Raw genomic sequence first — 16736 nt, 5'->3', positions numbered from 1 at the left:
AGCGGGAGGGCGAGAGTGACAGAGCAGGAAGGCGAGAGTGACAGAGTGGGAGGGCGAGAGTGACAGAGCGGGAGGGCGAGAGAAAAAGATGGAGAGATGGAGTGAGAGGGAGAGAGAGATGGAGAAAGACAGAAAGAGAAATAGAGGGAGAGGGAGAGGGAGAGGGATGGATAGAGAAAGACAGAGTGAGAGGGAGAGACGGAGATAGACGGAGAGAGAGAGTGAGAGGGGGAGAGGCAGAGAGAGGGAGGGAGAAATGGAAGGTGAGACGGGGAGGGGGAGGGGGAGAGGGAGGGAGAGGGGGACGGAGAGAGACGGAGGGAAGGAAAGAGAGAGGGAGAGAGAGAGAGAGAGAGAGAAATGGAAGGTGAGACGGGGAGGGGGAGGGGGAGGCGGAGGCGGAGGGGGAGAGGGAGAGGGAGATGGAGAGAGACGGAGGGAAGGAAAGAGTGAGGGAGAGAGAGAGAGAGAGAGGGAGAGGGAGAGGGAGAGACTGTGCGAGAGGCTGATGCAGGTTTTGAAATTTTTTTTATCTCTAACTATCAGCTGACAAGAGCCACAACAGAAGCCTCTTCTAACCCCCTCAACAATGTTGAATATTTGACATGCCCTCACACTCGTGTAATGTGCTTTGAATAGAAAGAAACTCCTAGAAAACAAGTAGCAAATGCAATGGTGCCTGTTTGAGGGCAGAGTTCATGCTTTGTGCCCAATCGGGAAATTGCACCCACAATGCCCTGGTCCCACATCAAGTTCCCGCTAAAATTCCTTTGCATAATTGCAGCCGTGAAATCTTCCATCCACTCGTGCAATCGGGCGGCGGAGTACAACATAACCCGTTCTTAATTTTACTTTCCTCTAGAAAGTTTTCCTTGAAGTGTTTAAGAGCGGTGACCTGGGGCAGTTTTACTAATATCGCTGAAAATGGGTTTATCACAAAAATAAGTATTTTTAATCAGTGCCCAACCTGTGAGTGACCCGATTTAAAATCACAGAAAATGAATTAATAAAACTATTCTGAACCATTTAATAGTTTCATTGGCGTCAGTTTTTTTTAGTAAGTTGAATATTTTCTGATATGAAAAAATGTTTAAAGCATGACGACTCTTTCTTGTGAGCCTCCGAGAATGAGTGCGATTTGAAGAACCTTCCCCAACTTTCAGTTAAGCCACATCTCGATTTCAAAATTCTCATCCGTGTTTTCAAATCCCTCCATGACCTCACCCCTCCCTATCTCTGTAATGTCCTCCAGCTCCACAAGCCCCGCAGATATCTGCGCTCCTCTAATTCTGCCTTCTTGAGCATCCGTAATGATAATCACTCAACCATTGGTGGCCGTGCCTTCTGTTGCCTGGGCCCCAAGCTCTGGAACTCCCTACCTAAACCTCGATGCCTCTCTTTCCTCCTTCAAGACCCTCCTTAAAACCTACCTCTTTGACCAAGCTTTCCACTTATGTGGCTTGGTGTCAATTTTTTTCTCTCACAATACTCCTGTGAAGCGCCTTGGGATGTTTCACTACACTAAAGGCGCTATCTAAATACAGCTTGTTGTTGAACCAGCGCAAGCAGCGGAATCTCATGATGGCCACCTGGGGGCAGGTCCAGTTCTGTGGGTGGGGCTGATCCAGGTGAATTGAATCCTACCCAGCGCAAAACATTGCAGAAGTCATGACTGGAAGCGTTTTTTGGTATAATTCACAAACGCTTAAAAATTTCCCGATCTTTAGCACTGTATTCAACCGATTGCGCCGGTCACACTCACGGAAACCCAACCCCAATGTGTTTCAAAAACAACTTGATAGGTGAGATTGCTCTCCCAGGGATTGGAAACGAGTGATAACGTGCGGAGGAATTCTGTAGGAACTCGCTGCCTGAACCCGCACAGCACGGGTTAGTGAATGTGTTAAAAAACCGTGAGGAGGAATTTGGTGTGAAGGCAGCGGGTTACCGATATCTGGGGGTCACCGAGACCCAGTGACCAGGACAGCAACCTCCAGGGCAACAACCTATGGAAAAACTGGTCCCGGTGCCGGAGGGTTCAAATCCAGGGCTCAGATGAGGAAAATTGGGAATGAAAAGGGAATTGAGGAAAAACTTTAGAACGCAATGAGGAATCGATTGCGGGGCAAAAGTACTGAAGCGGATGGTGCAAGTGGGGTCAAGGAGCATGTTTCTGGGGAGAGACATGGTTGAGGGATATGGAGAGAAGGTGGGTGGGTGGGGTTGGGGGATTTCGGGGGGGAAGGTGGGGTTGGGGATTTGAGGAGAAGGTGGGGTTGAGGGATTTGGGGAGAAGGTGGGGTTGAGGGATTTGGGGAGAAGGTGGGGTTGAGGGATTTGGGGAGAAGGCGGGGTCGAGGGATTTGGGGAGAAGGTGGGGTCGAGGGAGAAGGTGGGGTCGAGGGATTTGGGGAGAAGGTGGGGTCGAGGGATTTGGGGAGAAGGTGGGGTCGAGGGATTTGGGGAGAAGGTGGGGTCGAGGGATTTGGGGTGGGAAGGTGGGGTCGAGGGATTTGGGGTGGGAAGGTGGGGTCGTGGGATTTGGGGAGAAGGTGGAGTCGAGGGATTTGGGGAGAAGGTGGAGTCGAGGGATTTGGGGAGAAGGTGGGGTTGAGGAGAAAGTGGGTAAACCTGTGAAAAGAGGAAAGATTACAATGATGACGTTAGATTGTCCACAGCCAACAGTTATCTACAACAAAGAGAAAAAGAGAGAATTTGCATTTATATAGCAACTTTAACAACTACATGTCGTCCCAAAGCACTGTCAGAGGTTGCCATCTTTCGGATAAGACATTAAACTGAGGCCCCGTCTGCTCTCAGATGGATGTATATAATCCACGGCCATTATTCCGAAGAAGAGCAGGGGAGTTATCCCCGGTGTCCTGGGCCAATATTAATCCCCTTAATCAACATCACCAAAACCGATTATCTGGTCATCATCACATTGCTGTTTATGGGAGCTTGCTGTGCGCAAACTGATTGCTGCGTTTCTGACATTACAGCAGTGACTACACTTCAAAAAATGCTTCATTGGCTGTGAAGCACTTTGGGACATCTGGAGGTGGTGATAGGCGCTATATAAATCCATATTCTATCTTTCTTTGGCCAGAACCGATTAACAAGCTTCCACACACATGGCAGATAGGAACAGGCGGAGGCCATTCAGTCCTCCAGGCCTGTTCCGCCTTTTAATTAGATCACAACTGATCTGCATAGTTCGTGACCATCAATACCCTTCGCAGCAAAAATCCATCAATCTCGGTTTTGAAATTTCCAATTCACCCTCCCCAGCCTCAATAGCTCTTTTGGGGGAAGAGAGTTCCAGATTCCCAGCACCCTTTGTGTGAAGAAGTGCTTCCTGACATCACCCCTGAATGGCCTGGCCCTAATTTTAAGGTTACGCCCCCTTGTTCTGCCCCCCACCAGAGGAAATAGTTTTTCTTTCGCTCTCTCTCTCTCTACCCCCATCGAATCACCTTCAACACTTCAATCAGGTCATCCCGTTAATCTTCGATACTGGAGGGAACACAAGTCGGGTCAGTGCAACCTGCCCGGGTGAGTTAACCCTGTGAGGGCGATACGCACTTGCACGATGTCCATGACCAGTCCGGCGGCCACCATCCCGCATCCGGCCAACAGGAAGGGCAGCAGCACCTGGCCGGTGATGGTCAAACCGTTCTCTCGCCGGAAGCCGAAGGGAAACCTGGCCAGCTTGCAGGTGAACCGGTGCAGCTTGTTCCCGGAGAAGCAGAACTCCAGATCCAGTTGGGTGACCGCCATGGCTCTTCCCCGTCCTCCCCCGTCAACGTGCCGCACCGCGCCGACCCATGGCCGCGAACCGGGAGAGAGCTGCCCGCACGCTGTGTGAAGCCAGGTCCCGACAACGTCCGCCACCTCTGGGTCTCTCCGCCAGTGTCGAGTGTTGAGCTCAACGCTCCAAAAAATACCAAGGGCGAGCAAGATGGCAAGCTTGGTTAGAAAGGGCCCCCGGTTGTATTTTCCGGCTTGCTGCGATGCAGTTCGGCTCCCATTCCGGGAGCTTATCTCCCGGAGAAACCGGATCTCAGCTTCCGAGAAATGACTCGTTCCATCAGACCTCAGGTCATCCCTGTCTCTGGCTGAACAATCTCTCCTGAGGAGCGATGAGTCACACAGAATCTGAATGCAAAATTAATCCTTTCCTCTCATAGCCAGGGTTAAAACTGACACAGTCGCTGCTGAAGTGCTGGCTGGCTCCTCTCTCCATCCTATCAAGCTGGGCTCATTTTAGCTTTTTCCTTATTCTTACAAAGCTGCAACCTCATGACTCAGAGAATTCCATTACGCTCAAAGCTGGAGGCTCCGAGACAGATTAGCTATTGAGCTGTCATCGCCTAGAGGCGACAGCCAATGCTCGGTATTCTCAGCCTGTTCAGGAGCATCATCAGCTTGGCATTGTGACAACACAGGGACTTGTGCACTGGAGTCAGAAGGTTGGGAGTTCAAGACCCGCTCCAGACACTGGAGTGTAAAAACCTAGACGGCCATTTCCAGTGCAGTACTGGGGAGCGCCGCACTGTCGGAGGGGCAGTACTGAGGGAGCACCGCACCGTTGGAGGGGCAGTACTGAGGGAATGCAGCACTGTCGGAGGGGCAGTACTGAGGGAATGCCGCACTATTGGAGGAACAGTACTGAGGGAATGCCACACTGTCGGAGGGGAGTACTGAGGGAGCACTGCACTATTGGAGGAGCAGTACTGAGGGAATGTCACAATGTCGGAGGGGAGTACTGAGGGAGCACCGCACTTTCAGAGGGGCAGTACTGAGGGAATGCCGCAGTGTCAGAGGGGCAGTACTGAGGGAGCACCGCACTGTCGGAAGGGCAGTACTGAGGGAATGCCGCACTGTCAGAGGGGCAGTACTGAGGGAATGCCGCACTGTCAGAGGGACAGTACTGAGGGATCACTGCAGTGTCGGAGGGGCAGTACTGAGGGAGCACCGCACTGTTGGAGGGGCAGTACTGAGGGAGTGCCGCACTGTCGGAGGGGCAGTACTGAGAGCGCGCTGCAGTGTCGGAGGGGCAGCACTGAAGGAGCGCTGCACTGCCAGAGGGGCAGTACTGAAGGAGCGCTGCACTGCCAGAGGGGCAGTACTGAAGGAGCACTGCACTGCCAGAGGGGCAGTACTGAAGGAGCGCTAGCACTGTCGGAGGGGCAGTACTGAGGGAGTGCTGCACTGCCGGAGGTGCCATCTTTCAAATGAGACGTTAAACCGAGGCCCCGTCTGCCCTCTCAGGTGGACATAAAAGATGCCATGGCACTATTTCAAAGAGGAGCAGGGGAGTTCTCCCCGGTGTCCTGGTCGATATTTATCCTTCAACCAACATCACAAACAGATTATCGGGTCATTATCACTTTGCTGTTCGTGGGAACTTGCTGTGCGCAAAGTGGCTGCCGCGTTTCCTACATTACAACAGTGACTACACTTCAATAAGTACTGCACTGGCTGTGAAGCACTTTTGGACATCCCGAGGTTTGTCGACACTAGAAAGGGGCCAGACACTGAGCTCTCTCCCCTGAGATGGACTGATTGGGAGCTTTCATTCCTCTCCCCTCTTCTTTCCATTTTTCCCTCCTCCACCCTTCTCGTCTTCTCCTCGCCCCCTCATTTCCTCCCTCCTCGACGTATCTCCTTCCCGCGCTCTACTGCGCCACTGATACCTGCCTCAGATCCCCCCTGCCCCTCTCTCCTCTGCCTGGCTCCTGTTGTCTCCCCTGCCCTCTAACCTGCTTGCCAACTGTCCACTGCCCTTGGCCAGAGAAGCTCTGAGCCAGGGGACAGGAACCCGCTTCGGATAGAGAAAGAATAGAAAGACAGACTTGCATTTCTATAGCGCCTTTCACGACCACCAGACGTCCCAAAACGCTTTACAGCCAATGAAGTACTTTTTGGAGTGTTGCAACTGTTGTAATGTGGGAAATGCAGCAGCTAATTTGTACACAGCAAGCTCCCACAAACAGCAATGAGATAATGACCAGATAATCTGTTTTTGTTATGTTGATTGAGGGATAAATATTGGCCCCAGAACACTGGGGATAACTCCCCTGCTCTTTTTTGAAATAGTGCCATGGGATCTTTTACATCCACCAGAGTGGGCAGATGGGACCTCGGTTTAACGTCTCATCCAAAAGACAGCATCTCCGACAATGCAACACTCCCTCAGTACTGCCCCTCCGACAGTGCAGTGCTCCCTCAGTACTGCCCCTCCGACAGTGCAGTGCTCCCTCAGTACTGCCCCTCCGACAGTGCAGCGCTCCCTCAGTACAGCCCCTCTGACAGTGCAGTGCTCCCTCAGTACTGCCCCTCCGACACTGCAGCGCTCCCTCAGTACTGCCCCTCCGACAGTGCAGTGCTCTCTCAGTACTGCCCCTCCCACAGTGCAGCATTCCCTCAGCACTGCACTGGGAGTGTTGGGCTGGATTTATGTGCTCAAGCTCCTGGCGTGAGACTTGAACCAACAACCTTCTGACTCAGAGAGAGCGAGAGAGACCCTAGAGGAGGTTACAAAACACAAGAATGTCCGTGCGGATGGGTCGACAATGACTGACCTGAACAGCATCGAGAACCAGTCCGGCCATCACCATCCCCAAACCGGCCATCAGGTAGGGCAGGAGGACCTGGGCGCCGATGATCAGGGCTGATTCCTTCGCCTCAGTCACTTTCTCCTTGGGCCGGTCACGTGCAGCCCAGTCCAGCCCGCGGGCAAGCTTCTCGTTCACCTGTCTGTCCTCACCCTTCGCTCGCAGGCTGAGCTGGGGCTGGGGCCGCTCCCCGTTCCGCGACCTCCTTTCCCTCTTCCTCCTTCGCGTCTTCCCTTCCTCCATCTCGCCCTTGAACGGGATTAACAAATGGAACACCCGGCGTCAAGCCATTAAAAGCTGAAATTCAAACCTGCCTAATGTACAATACACGCAGGGGCTGCTCCACATACAATGCACACAGCGGCTGCTGTACCTATCACAGAAAGGCAAAACGTGCAGGGCTATGGGTGAAGCAAGATTCATTGGATAACTGAACCCCTTGGTGTCAGCTGTGGCTCAGTGGGCAGCACTCTCGCCTCTGAGACAGAAGGTTGTGGGTTCTAGCCCCACTCCAGGGACTTGAGCCCACAATCTAGGCTGACACTCCAGAGCGGTGCTGAGGGAGTGTTAAACTGTCGGAGGTGCCTTCTTTCGGATGAGACATTAAACCGAGGCCCCGTCTGCTCTCTCAGCTGGCTTTAAAATATCCCACGGCACTATTTCGAAGAGCAGGGGAGTTATCCCCGGTGTCCTGGGGCCAATATTTATCCCTCAATCAACATAACACAAACAGACTATCCAGTCATTAGCGCATTGCTATTTGTGGGAACTTCCTGTGCGCAAATTGGCTGCCGCGTTTCCCACATTGCAACAGTGACTACACTCTAAAAGTATTTAATTGGCTGTAAAGTGCTTTGAGACATCCAGTGGTCGTGAAAGGTGCTATAGAAATGCAAGTGCACAGGCACGATGGGCCAAATGACCTCCTTGTGTGCGATATTCTCTGCCATGTACAGACAGCCTTTGCTCTGTCCCTGATGCACAGCCAGAGTCTTCTGATCGCCTCCACATTCAGGAAAACCAAATCTGAAACCAGCTGTAAAGAAACCTCTTCACCCAGAGGGTGGTGAGGATGTGGAACTCGCTGCCACAGGGACTGGCTGAGGCGAATAGATGAGATGCATTCAATGCGAAGCTGGATAAACACAAGGGAGAAAGGAATACAAGGCGTGCTGATGGGGAGATGAAGTAGGGTGGGAGGAGGCTCGTGTGGAGGAGAGAGAAAGATAGAAAGGACAGACAGAAAGACCTTGCATTTCTACAGCGCCATTCACAACCTCAGGACGTGCCAAAGCGCCTTACAGCCAATTAAGTACTTTTTGAAGTGTAGTCACTGCTGTAATGTCGGAAACGCGGCAGCCAATTTGTGCACAGCAAGCTCCCACAATTAGTGTGATAATGGCCAGATAATCTGTTGAGGGATAATATTGGCCAGGACATAAGAACATAATAAATAGGAACAGGAGTAGGCCATTTGGCCCCTCGAGCCTGCTTTGCCATTCAATAAGATCATGGCTGATCTGATCATGGACTCAGTTCCACTTCCCTGCCTGCTCCCATAACCCTTTACTCCCTTATCGCTCAAAAATCTGACTATCTCCGCCTTAAATATATTCAGTGATCCAGCTCTCTGGGGCAGAGAATTCCATAGATTAACAACCCTCTGAGAGAAGAAATGTCTCCTTATCTCAGTTTTAAATGGGCGGCCCCTTATTCTGAGACTATGTCCCCTAGTTTTAATATCCCCTATGAGTGGAAATATCCTTTCTGCATTCACCTTGTCGAGCCCCCTCATTCTCTTACATGTTTCAGTAAGATCACCTCTCATTCTTCTGAACTCCAATGTGCATAGACCCAACCTATTCAACCTATCCTCATAAGTCACCCCCTCATCTCCGGAATCAACCTAATGAACCTTCTCTGAACAGCCTCCAATGCAAGTATATCCTTCCTTGCCACTGGACCAAGACCTAGCTCTGTCAAGCCCGTGTGGTGGCTGGTGTGCAACGGCCATCACACGTTAACAAAATCCACGGACAGGCATCTTCCACCCTTAAGGATGTAGTTCAGGTCCTTCATAGAAGCATCTGTGAACTCATCCTTTTTTGGCATGGAAACAAGTCATTCTCGTTTCGAGGGACTGCCTATGAGTGAGAGCCTTCCTTAAATATGGAGACCAAAACTGTACGCAGTACTCCAGGTGTGGCCTCACCAAAACCCTGTTCAGTTGTAGTAGGACTTCTCTGCTTTTATACTCTATCCCCCTTGCAACATTCCATTTGCCTTCCTGATTACTTGCTGTACCTGCATACTAACTTTTTTGTCTTTTTGTGTTTCATGCACACATACTCACAGGTCTCTCTGTATTGCAGCACTTTGCAATTTTTCTCCATTTAAATTATAATTTGCTTTTCTATTTTTTCTGCTAAAGTGGATAACCTCACATTTTCCCACATTATACTCCATCTGCCAAATTTTTGCCCACTCACATAGCCTGTCTATACCCCTTTGCAGATTTTTTGTGTCCTCCTCACAACTTGCTTTCCCACCCATCTTTGTATCATCAGCAAACTTGGCTACATTACACTCAGTATCTTAATCCAAGTCATAAATGTAGATTGTAAATAGTTGAGGCCTCAGCATTGATCCCTGCTGCACCCCACGAGTTACTGTTTGCCAACCGGACAATGACTCGTTTATCCCGAGTCTTTGTTTTCTGTTAGTTAGCCAATCCGATATCCATGCAAATACATTACCCCAACCTCATGAACTTTTATCTTGTGCAGTAACCTTTTATGTGGCACCTTATCGAATGCCTTATGGAAATCCAAATACACCACATCCACTGGTTCTCTCTTATCCACCCTGCTTGTTACATCCTCAAAGAACTCCAGAAAATTTGTCAAACATGACTTCCCCTTCATAAAATCATGCTGACTCTGCTTGATTGAATCATGCTTTTCCAAATGTCCTGCTACTGCTTCCTTAATAATGGACTCCAGCATTTTCCCAATGACAGATTATGCTAACTGGTCTATAGTTTCCTGCTCTTTGTCTGCCTCCTTTTTTTAAATAGGGGCGTTACATTTGCGGTTTTCCAATCCGTTGGGACTGCCCCAGAATCCAGGCAATTTTGGTAGATTACAACCAATGCATCTATCTCTGCAGCCATTTCTTTTAAGACCCTAGGATGTAAGCCATCAGGTCCAGGGGACTTGTCCGCCTTTAGTTCCATTATTTTACCGAGTACTACTTCATTAGTGATAGTGATTGTATTAAGTTCCTCCCTCCCTATAGTCCCTTGATTATCCATTATTGGGATGTTTTTATTGTCTTCTACCATGAAGACCGATACAAAATATTTGTTCAACATCTCTGCCAGTTCCCTGTTCTCCATTATTAATTCCCCAGTCTCATTCACTAGGGGACCAACATTTATTTTAGCCACTCTTTTCCTTTTTATGTACCTGTAGAAACTCTTACTATCTGTTTTTATATTTCGTGCTAGTTTACTTTCATAATCTATCTTCCTTCTCTTTATCATTTTTTTAGTCATTCTTTGCTGGCTTTTAAAAATTTCCCAATCCTCTGGGCTCCCACTAGTCTTGGCCACATTGTATGCCCTTGTTTTCAATTTGATACCATCCCTTATTTCCTTAGTTAGCCACGGATGGTTATCCCTTCTCTTACAGTCTTTCCTTCTCATTAGGATATATTTTTGTTGCAAGTTATGAAATATATCCTTAAATGTCTGCCACTGCTCATCAACCGTCCCAAAGTCTAGTATATTTTCCCAGTCCACTTTAGCCAACTCTGCCCTCAAACCTTTGTAGTCTCCTTTATTTAAGCCAACTTTGTCACCCTCCAACTGAATTTGAAATTCAACCATGTTATGATCACTCATTCCTAGAGCTTCCTTTACTACGAGATCATTTATTAAACATAGAAACATAGAAAATAGGTGCAGGAGTAGGCCATTTTGAGCCTGCACCACCATTCAATAAGATTATGGCTGATCATTCACTTCAGTACCCCTTTCCCGCTTTCTCTCCATACCCCTTGATCCCTTTAGATGTAAGGGCCATATCTAACTCTCTCTTGAATATATCCAATGAACAACTCTCTGCGGTAGGGAGTTCCACAGGTTAACAACTCTCTGGGTGAAGAAGTTTCTCCTCATCTCAGTACTAAATGGCTTACCCTTAGCCTTAAACTGTGTCCCCTGGTTCTGGACTTCCCCAACATTGGGAACATTCTTCCTGTATCTAACCTGTCCAGTCCCATCAGAATTTAATATGTTTCTATGAGATCCCCTCTCATCCTTCTAAACTCCAGTGAATAAAGGCCCAGTCGATCCAGCCTCTCCTAATATGTCAGTTCTGCCATCTGTCAGTCTGGTGAACCTTCGCTGCACTTCCTCAATAGCAAGAATGTCCTTCCTCAGATTAGGAGACCAAAACTGAACACAATATTCCAGGTGAGGCCTCACCAAGGCTCTGTACAACTGCTCCTATACGCAAAACCCCTAGCTATGAAGGCCAACATACCATTTGCCTTCTTCGCCATCTGCTGTACCTGCATGCCAACTTTCAATGACTGATGTACCATGACACCCAGGTCTCGTTGCACCTCCCCTTTTCCTAATCTGCCGCCATTCAAATAATATTCTGCCTTCGTGTTTTTGCCACCAAAGTAGGTAACCTCACATTTATCCACATTATACTGCATCTGCCATGCATTTGCCCACTCACCTAACCTGTCCAAGCCTCTTATCGTCCTCCTCACAGCTCACATCGCCACCCAGTTTAGTGTCATCTGGAAACCTGCCTCATTTCACAGTACTAGATCTAAGATTGGTTGGTTCCGCATTGTACTGTTCAAGGAAACTATCCCGGATACACTCTATGAACTCCTTCTCAAGGCTACCCTGGCCAATTTGCTTTGTCCAATCAATGTGAAGGTTAAAATCGCCCATGATTATTGCTGTTTCTTCATTATAAGCCTCCATTATTTCTTGATTTATACTCCGTCCAACGGTGTAGCTACTGTTAGGGGGCCTATAGGCTATACCCACCAGTGACTTTTTCCCCTTATTATTCCTTATCTTCACCCGAATTGATTCAACATCCTAATCCTCTGAGCCAATATCATTTCTCACTAACGCACTGATCCCATCCTTTAATAACAGAACTACCCCACCTCCTTTTCCTTTCTGTCTGTCCTTCCAAATTGTTAAATACCCCTGAATATTTAGTTCCCAGTCCTGGTCACCTTGCAACCACATCTCTGTAATGGCTATCAGATCATACCCATTTCTATCTATTTGTGCCATCTACTCATCTATTTTGTTACGAATGCTACTTGCATTTAGACGAAGAGCTTTTGAATTTGTTTTTTGACCATTTTTTTTCCTGCTTGTTTCCTCTGTCCTTCAAACTCACTTTCTAAATTTTTGCTTTCTAATGCAGCTTTACTCCCCTCCCTACTGTATCTATTCTCAGGTTCCCATCCCCCTACTAAGCTAGTTTAAACCCTCCCCAACAGCACTAGAAACCCCCCACCCATGAAGATATTGGTCCCGGCCCTGTTGAGGAGCAACCCGTCTGGCTTGTACAGGTCCCACCTCCCCCAGAAGCGGTCCCAATGCCTCAGAAATCGAAAGCCCTCCCTCCTTCACCATCTCGCCAGCCACACATTCATTTGCTCTATCCTCCTATTTCTGTACTCACTAGCTCGTGGCACCAGGAGTAATCTGGAGATTACTATCCTTGAGGGCCTGCTTTTTAATCTCTTTCCTAGCTCCCTAAACTTTGCCTGAAGGACCTCATCCCTCTTTCTATCTATGTCATTGGCCCCACTTATGGACCACGACCTCTGGCTGTTCACCCTCTCTCCTTCTAAATAGTGCCATGGGATCTTTTACTTCCGCCTGAGAGAGCAGACCATGCCTCAGTTTAATGTCTAATCCAAAAGATGGCACTTTCGACAGTGCTGCGCTCCCGCAGTCAGTGCAGTACTGAGGGAGCGCTAAACTGTGGGAGGGGCAGTACTGAGGGAGCGCTGCATTGTCGGAGGGGCAGTACTGAGGGAGCGCTGCACTGTCGGAGGGGCAGTACTGAGGGAGCCTGCACTGTCGGAGGGGCAGTACTGAGGGAGCGCTGTCTGCTCTCTCAGGTGGACGTAAAGAATCCCATGGCACTATTTCGAAGAGGAGCAGGGGAGTTATCCCTTAACTAACACCTAATAACAAATTATCTGGTCATCGCGTTGGTGGGAGCTTGCTGTGCGCACATTGGCTGCTGCGTTTCCCACATTACAATGGCTATAAAACAATCCGAGTTGGTGAAAGGCGCTGTAAAAATGCAAGTTCTTACGTTTTATGTGTTTAACTCACCCCCACAGTGGATAGTTCCTAAAACATTCCTTTAATGTGTGTAGATCTCTCATTAAAGGGAAGCCGCGGTGTGACCCTGAGTCAGTGGAAGGGAGCGGTTTCAATCCCCAGGGGCTGACAAGCGGGGGTTAGAATGGGGCTACGATTTGCCTCAGTGCCCTCGGTTTTGGGGCCCGGGGGAGGACGAGAATCTGCCGGAGTTGCTACCCTAGGTCTCGGTGACCCGACTCCGGCCGCTCGCTGCGGGGCTGCTGCGCGATGCCACCCCCAGCCGAATAGCGCGTCGACTCTCACTCCGGGACTCGCAACGCAATCAGCAGCCAACGGCCCAGGGGGGACAAAACAAAACAAGGGCAGGTAGCAGTAAGCGAGGGTGGGGGGAATGGGAGAGGAAGGAAACAGGGCCAGTGAGAGAGAATATCAGTCTCTGGGCTCTCGCTCCGGACCAGCGAAAGTTTCAAAAGTTCGGGGAAAGTTTCTCTCGGGCTCCGGGATAACACCCGCCCCTTCCGGCTCCGGCTCTTCAAACCTCAGATATCACTCTCAGGAAACTCCCAGCAACTTTTCAGTAAATTCTCAGCTATCTCCGGCCATTCCAGCCCTAAAGCTGCTGACACTTTACCCATCATCATCATAGGCAGTCCCTCGAAATCGAGGAAGATTTGCTTCCACTCCTGAAGTGAGTTCTTTGGTAGCTGAACAGTCCAATACGAGAGCCACAGATTCCGTTACAGGTGGGATAGATAGTGGCTGAGGGAAGGGGTGGATGGGATTGGTTTGCCGCAAAACAACAAGGGCAGGTAGCAGTGAGAGGGGGATGGGAGAGGAAGGAAAGAAGAGATGGAAACAGGGCCAGAGAGAGAGAATATCAGTCTCTGGGCTCTCGCTCCGGACCAGCGAAAGTTTCAAAAGTTCGGGGAAAGTTCCTCTCGGGTTCCGGGATATCACCCGCCCCTTCCCGCTGCCCGCGTTGTTTTCTGCATGCTCTCGACGATGAGACTTGAGGTGCTCAGCGCCCTCCTGGATGCACTTTCTCCACTTAGGGTGTTCTTTGGCCAGGGACTCCCTTTACGCAGCTCTCTCAGTGTGTATTTCCATTTCTAACATTTTAAAATCCACCAACTCGTCCTCTCTCCTTGCCACTAAGCACTGAGTATCACAAAAGATTGGGGTGACGGAATCATAGAATGACACAGTAAGAAAGAGGCCATTCGGCCCATTGTGCCCGTGCCAGCTCTTTGAAAGAGCGATGCAATTAGTCACACTCCCCCTGCTCACACTGTCAGAGGGGCAGTACTGAGGGAGTGCTGCACTTTCACAGGGGCAGTACTGAGGGAGTGCCGCACTATCGGAGGGACAGTACTGAGGGAGAGCCGCACTATCGGAGGGGCAGGAATGAGGGAGCGCCTCACTGTCGGAGGGGCAGTACTGAGGCAGTGCTGCACTTTCAGAGGGGCAGTACTGAGGGAGTGCCGCACTATCGGAGGGGCAGGAATGAGGGAGCGCCGCACTGTCGGAGGGGCAGTACTGAGGGAGCGCCGCACTATCGGAGGGGCAGGAATGAGGGAGCGCCGCACTGTCGGAGGGGCAGTACTGAGGGAGCGCTGCACTGTCGGATGTCCCATCTTTTGGATGAGATGTTAAACCGAGGCCCCTGTCTTCCCGCTCAGGTGGATGTAAAAGACCCCATGGCACTATTTTGAAGCGAAGCAGAAGAATTCTCCCCCGTGTCCTGGGACCAATATTTATCCCTCAACCAACATAACAAAAACAAATTATCTGGGTCAGTATCACATTGCTGTTTGTGGGAACTTGCTGTGCGCAAATTAACTGCCTCGTTTCCTACATTGCAACATTAACTTCACTTCAATCTAAGGCAGTCCCTCGTATTGAGGATGACTTGCTTCCAAGGCAAAAAGGGACGAGTTCACAGGTGTTTCGATGAGGACCTGACATTCCAGATCCAGAACTATATATTGAAGGGTGGAAGATGCCTGTGCGTGGTTTTTTTTTAACGTGTGGTGACCGTTGCACACCAGCCACCACACGGGCTTGACAGAGCTAGGTCTTGGTCCAGTGGCAAGGATTAACCAAGACGACTGGAGACCTGCTTTGCTGCACAGGCCTAGTGCGCACACATATCGCAGTGTGGGCTGGCCCGTGCTGCCCCTGGGCCCTTGCCTCTTCTGGGCCCCGATCATATTGCTCTGCAATCCCTCACCGCTCCTGCTGTACCTGCCCGTGCTCCAATGACCGACCTGGGTTGTGGTGATGTCCAATCCAGTCGCCCTCTTCACTGTACCTTGCCATGGTATGCCATCAGGAGGGACGAAGGACCGGCAAGAGTTTGTAGATGGAGGTGACTGGGGCTCAGAAGAGGCGAGAGCCCAGGGGCAGCACGGGCCAGCCCACACTGCGAAATGTATGCGCTCGGTCCGTGCAGCAGAGCTGGTCTCCAGTCGTCTTGGTCAATCCTTGCCACTGGACCAAGACCTAGCTCTGTCAAGTTCATGTGGTGGCTGGTGTGCAACGGCCCCACGTTAAAAAAATCCACGCTCAGGCATCTTCCACCCTTCAAGATGGAGTTCGGGATCTGGAATATTAGTTCGGGATCTGGAACATTGAAACCTGTGAACGAGGAAGCAAGTCATCCTCGCTTCGAGGGACTGCCTATGATGATGATGCCACCACGCAGTCCAGGGGCCACCACACGCTGCTCCTTTTATGGTCCTGACTTGCCGTTGATGGTCTCACAGGTCGTGGCCGCCACGCTGTGTTTATCGAGCTTCTCTTTAAATGCATCTATACTATTCGTAACAAGTATGTCTGTGGCAGCGAGTTCCACATTCTCACCACTCTCTGGGTAAAGACGTTACTCCTGAATTCACTATTGGATTTATTAGTGACTATGTTTATGGTACCTAGTTCTGGTCTCCCCCACAGGTGGAAACGTCTTCTCTACATCTACCTCATCAAATGCTTACAGAATTTTAAAGACCGCCATTATATCACTCCTTGCCCTGCTCTTTTCGTTGGTACTACTGTAGTAATATGCAAAAAATTGAACAACCTCGCAACTTTCCCATGCCAGGACTTTCACTTCAACAGTACTTCACTGACTGTGAGACGCTTTGGGACATCCGGTGGTCGTGAAAGGTGCTATAGAAATGCAAGTTCGGTGTTTTCAATTAAACGAACAGTTCTTTAAATGGACTAGCAGGAATCTTGGCTCAGTCCGCTGTACAGTCCGCTTTCGAACACCATCCAAACTAATCGGGAAGATTTAACAAGAAGACCAAAATGACAATTTAAAAGAGAAATTAATACTTGAAATACCTTTGGATGGATTTTTGGATTTCTCCCAGATGGGCTCACGACTTGGATTGTGAGAACTTGATGAGCCAGCCACCCAGCTCAGTCCGGTCGACACCCCCCAGTGCCACAGGACACGGGTTATTTATACTTCGATAACCAAGTTCCAGCCTCAGGTTACAGCTCTCTTTGCATATTTCTAACTTGGGTTTCCATAAAACCCTGAAGACTTTTAAGATGCCGGACTGCATCGCTCAGCGCAAGTCTTAAAAGGGCAGTCCCGTTCTCCCGTGTCCGAGCCGACAATCCTCAAGCCAGGTTTTTCTCCCTCTCCTGAGGATGCTGATTGGTGTGGCGGAGGGGGGAGGGGGGGTACGGGTTTCACAGGACGCCCATCAGTATCCCAGCTA

At 49.8% G+C, this 16736-nt stretch overlaps 1 protein-coding gene across 5 annotated transcripts in view; it reads right to left on the bottom strand.

Annotated features, from left to right (window-relative positions):
* LOC139277328 (solute carrier family 41 member 1) overlaps nt 1-16438 on the bottom strand; it is a 71010-nt gene extending 54572 nt beyond the window's left edge. The window contains exons 1-2 of one of the 5 annotated variants that reach the window (XM_070895648.1): nt 16351-16438; nt 6588-6869 (exon numbers count right to left, since the gene is read on the bottom strand). In XM_070895648.1, the coding sequence (XP_070751749.1) occupies nt 6588-6863 (276 nt within the window). In that variant the 5' untranslated portion in view covers nt 6864-6869; nt 16351-16438. Of the gene's footprint in view, nt 1-3476; nt 3485-3585; nt 4226-6587; nt 6870-13014; nt 13094-16350 lie in introns of those variants that run through there. The other 4 variants (XM_070895650.1, XM_070895652.1, XM_070895651.1 and 1 more) reach the window with 4 other exon arrangements.
* Nucleotides 16439-16736: the final 298 nt, after the last annotated feature.

The sequence above is a fragment of the Pristiophorus japonicus genome, chromosome 12 (assembly GCF_044704955.1).
Source record: "Pristiophorus japonicus isolate sPriJap1 chromosome 12, sPriJap1.hap1, whole genome shotgun sequence".
NCBI classification, from domain to species: domain Eukaryota; kingdom Metazoa; phylum Chordata; class Chondrichthyes; family Pristiophoridae; genus Pristiophorus; species Pristiophorus japonicus.
This window is presented reverse-complemented; position numbering and strand designations above follow the sequence as displayed.